This window comes from Pollicipes pollicipes, unplaced genomic scaffold, assembly GCF_011947565.3.
Source record: "Pollicipes pollicipes isolate AB1234 unplaced genomic scaffold, Ppol_2.1 Scaffold_4295;HRSCAF=5057_pilon_pilon_pilon, whole genome shotgun sequence".
In the NCBI taxonomy this organism is placed as follows: domain Eukaryota; kingdom Metazoa; phylum Arthropoda; class Thecostraca; order Pollicipedomorpha; family Pollicipedidae; genus Pollicipes; species Pollicipes pollicipes.
Genome location: NW_023596461.1, coordinates 22,374,832 through 22,378,641, shown reverse-complemented (window position 1 = coordinate 22,378,641; position 3,810 = coordinate 22,374,832). Strand labels below are relative to the sequence as shown.

At 57.0% G+C, this 3,810-nt stretch overlaps 1 protein-coding gene across 1 annotated transcript in view; it reads left to right on the top strand.

Annotated features, from left to right (window-relative positions):
- LOC119097310 (uncharacterized) overlaps positions 1-3,810 on the top strand; it is a 22,664-nt gene extending 18,854 nt beyond the window's left edge. Inside the window, exons 8-12 of the mRNA XM_037220356.1 lie at positions 119-397; positions 924-1,315; positions 1,674-1,767; positions 2,226-2,453; positions 2,889-3,810. Coding sequence (XP_037076251.1) covers positions 119-397; positions 924-1,315; positions 1,674-1,767; positions 2,226-2,453; positions 2,889-3,425 — 1,530 coding nt within the window. The 3' untranslated portion in view covers positions 3,426-3,810. The remainder of the gene's footprint in view (positions 1-118; positions 398-923; positions 1,316-1,673; positions 1,768-2,225; positions 2,454-2,888) is intronic.

Here is a 3,810-nt window from a genome sequence, read left to right as displayed (position 1 = left end):
TGGTAGTGGTGTGTGTGTGTGTGTGTGTGTGTGTGTGTGTGGGTTGCGTGTGTGTATGGTGTGTGTGTGTGTGTGTGTGTCATAATCAGCTCCGATCCTATCTGTCCTCCGTTCCCAGGTGCGTTGGAATCTGGTGCGGCAGAACACCATCCGACCGAAGCAGCCGCTGTGCCTGCGCTCCCAGCCGGCTAAGTCGGCGCTCAAGGGCTCCAACGGTAACCTGCAGCCTCCCACGGCACCGGAGCCTGCGGAGCCGACCCCCGCCAACAGCCCCCGCCCCAGCCAGGAGCGCCGGCTGTCCCGGTTCAGCGTCAAGCGGGTCGAGGAGCAAGACATGGCGGTGGGCGGACTCGCGATGACGGACCTGCCCGCAGAGCTGAGCCTCGAGACAGACGCGGTCAGTGAACAGCGGCGCGCGAGCTGTGAATGGTGGGATGTGTGGCGGTCGTGGGCTACGCTATTGTTGCGTCAGTGCGTGCTTCGCCACGCGATGCTTTGTCGTGACGTGGCTGGTTTTGGTGTTGGGGAAGCGCCCTCTGGTACATGGTTCCTTGGATTTAAATTACTGTTTCAATATTTTGGATTTTTCATAGTACAAGCGACAAATGTTTCGTACAGCTAGACAGTTCATCGAATCAGGCTTGCAGTTTTGAGCGTTATCATCGGGTGCTCAAGAGGATTGATGGCAGATGTATTATGCAACAGAAAGCTCATCAAATCACCCATGCAGTTGTGAGCCTTGTAAAACCTCGTCCATTATTTACCTAGCCCTTGGAACACACAATCACAATATCACAATAACACAATCTCCCAGAAGGCAGTGTCACTACCATCGCATGCTTAGGAGTTACACACTATCGTACATCACTGCGTCTTACCCGTACATCACCGCGTCGTAACGAGGCCTCACCGCCCGCCGACAGCCGGGCTGGACGGTGGGAGACGAGGCGGCTGAAGACTCTGGCCGAGGCTCCTCCGCCTCAGCCTCGGAGCCGGCCAAGCCACCGCCGGTGGCGGCCGACTCGTTCGACTCGCTGGCCGAGTCGTGGAGCGGCGCAGACGAGCCGGACTCGCCGGTGGGCGGCGCGCGGCCGAGGCGAGGCGCCCTCTACCTCAGCCGCTCGGGACCCGACCTGTCCAGCCGCAGCGGCGAGGTGTACGACTCGCTCGCCTCCCAGGGCTCCCGCAGCTCGCGCATGCGCGACGGCATGGCGCGCATGCTGGCCAAGGCGGCCTCCGTCGACCTGGAGGAGCGCACGCACAACACCAAGCGGCGGCTGAAGAAGCAGTTCAGCATCTCCGACATGTACAACAGGTGCGTGGCGTGGACACACAGTCCAGGATGCAACACTTTCCGGGATGCGTTGATCGTTGAATCTGTCCTTGGTTGTGTGGGGAGCATGGCAATGAGGGACCATGGGCACCCGGGCAGGGGGAATGTAAACGCATGCGTTGCCCTTTGAAGGCACTTTTGTAATAACTTCTCAGGTGCTGGCCCCAGCTAGTTCTCTACAATATTCCCCGCAGTTGTGAATGTTATTGAAGTCATAGGGAAACGCTGGAAAACAATCATTGGCTCCCGAATTGCTCATATGTTACTCATGTACGCAAGCTCTACCTGTGCACTGCTGTGCTCCCTAGATTTTCACATTGTGAAACTGGTCTTCTTTCAGGGACGGTAACGATCTATCTGCAATGAACATGGGCCAACTGATTCAGAAGACCCTGGAACGCACCAGCAATATTCTTACGACGATCAGAAGCCCAGTAAGTGTTTCCGCCCACGTAATTCTATGGTCGCCCTACACAAGGGACGTTCAAGGTACATTTGTCCTCCAAAGTGTTTTATGGAGTTGATAACTGTGTCCAAGTGATGTACCAAAATGGAACAGTCTTTGAGAATCTTGCTATGACGCGCTCTGATCTAAATGCCTGTTTTATCCACAATAACGACGAATGAGATGCACTGTCGAGACAAACCTGTCTGTAAGAAGTTAACTTACTAAATCATTTTGACCTCTGACTTCATCATTTTCCCTCTGCTTTCTACCATTTCTTTGCTACTTTCAGCATTGTCGCCCTGTTTGCCCCTTCACACTCGCCCTAATGCGTTCATCGCTTCGGACTGTTTTCTGGCCGTTGTCTCTGGACGACCTGGCCCGCGACCCCCCCCCCCCTCCCCTCCCTTTCCGTGTCCTGACCTGGCCCGGCCGCCGCCTTCTCAGACCAAGGAGCGCCTGGAGGAGGAGCAGCGGCTGCAGCGCGCCTGGCGCCGCCAGCAGCTGAGCCGCATCGTCGAGCTGGACCAGGTGATCGAGGTCGAGCCGTTCCCACTCTCGGTGACGGTCGAGACGCCGCTGGTGCAGGTGCACCGTATGTTCGCCATGCTCTGTGCCCACAAGATGTACGTCATGGACCGCCGGCGACTGGTCGGCTGCCTGCCTCTGCAGAGGGTGAGTCGATGACGATGGTGGTGACGACAGCGGTAGTTATGATGATGATGGCGATGGTGCTTTGGATGACGATTCGAGGTGTACTCACGATTCCGGAATATTACTGGGCATACGTGAGGAGCTAGCAGCTTTGTGTCTCTTCCGTTGTGTTTCTTTAACTGGCACTTATCATGCCGCGCACATGGGGCCACATGCACGCAGAAAATTCCAAGTATGAGTGCATTGTCACCGATTTCCACCCGCTGTTGCAAGGACCATGTTATTATGTACCTTATTTTGTACCCTCAAATATAATTTGCATTGCCACACTCTGCTGGACTAGTGGAGATGTCCTACCGTTCCAAAATATCCCAAATCTCCCGAGTGTCTCACTAAGTCACATTGGCGCAGACGGTATGACCGTATGACCGCTGACCGTCTCCCTGGCCGCGGCAGCTGTCGGAGTTTATCGCGGGCGGACACTTCGAGTCTCACTCGGAAGGGGGCTGCGGCGGGCGGCGCCGGCGGCCTGACCGACCCCACGCCCGCCTCCGGGTACGACACGGTCGGCTCCGAGTTCTCCGGCCGCCGCGACGACTCCGAGTTCGGCTCGCAGGACACGCTGGACGGCATCGGCGAGGCTGTGGACGACTCGCCCTGCGGCCCGGCCACCGGCGCCCGGCCGCGCTGTCGGGTCGAGGGCATGGTGTGATTGTCCCCCGGACATCCGGCGGGCATGGTGTGATTGTCCCCCGTACACCCGGCAGGCACGATGTGATTGTCTCCCGGACACCCGGCGATGTGTATGTCTCCCGGATACCCGGCGGGAGTGGCGTCTCTGTCCTCCGGACACCCGGCGGGCTTGGTACATATGTCTCCCGGACGCCCGGCGGGCGTGGCGTCTCTGTCCTCCGGACACCTGGCGGGCTTGGTGTATATGTCTCCCGGATGCCGGCGGACATGGTGCGACTCAGTGATGGCTGGTGCGGCTGAGTCTCGGCCTGTTACGCATGTAACATACGCAGCCTGCAGTCAGTGGGACTGTGCGTTCTTCAAAAGGAGGTATTCTTTGCGTGTCGGGCACCAGCGCTGTTTAACAATCGTATGTGTGTTCGGTGAGTTCTAGTGACCTTCATGGTTTGATTTGTGAGTACCACTCGATTGGATGAGATATAATGTTGATGGCAATCTTGCGGCATTGTTTTGGCTCGTCGAAAGTCTGAAGTTGTGCTAAATCTCTAAAACCACCAGCAATGGGATCTTGAGCACAGGGCGCGCAATGCACGTATAGGCTATGTGGAGAGGCTGGGAACTCTACACGAGATAAGCAGCACGGTCCTCTTATCAAAATTACGCAACAGCCGCAATATAAACGAAA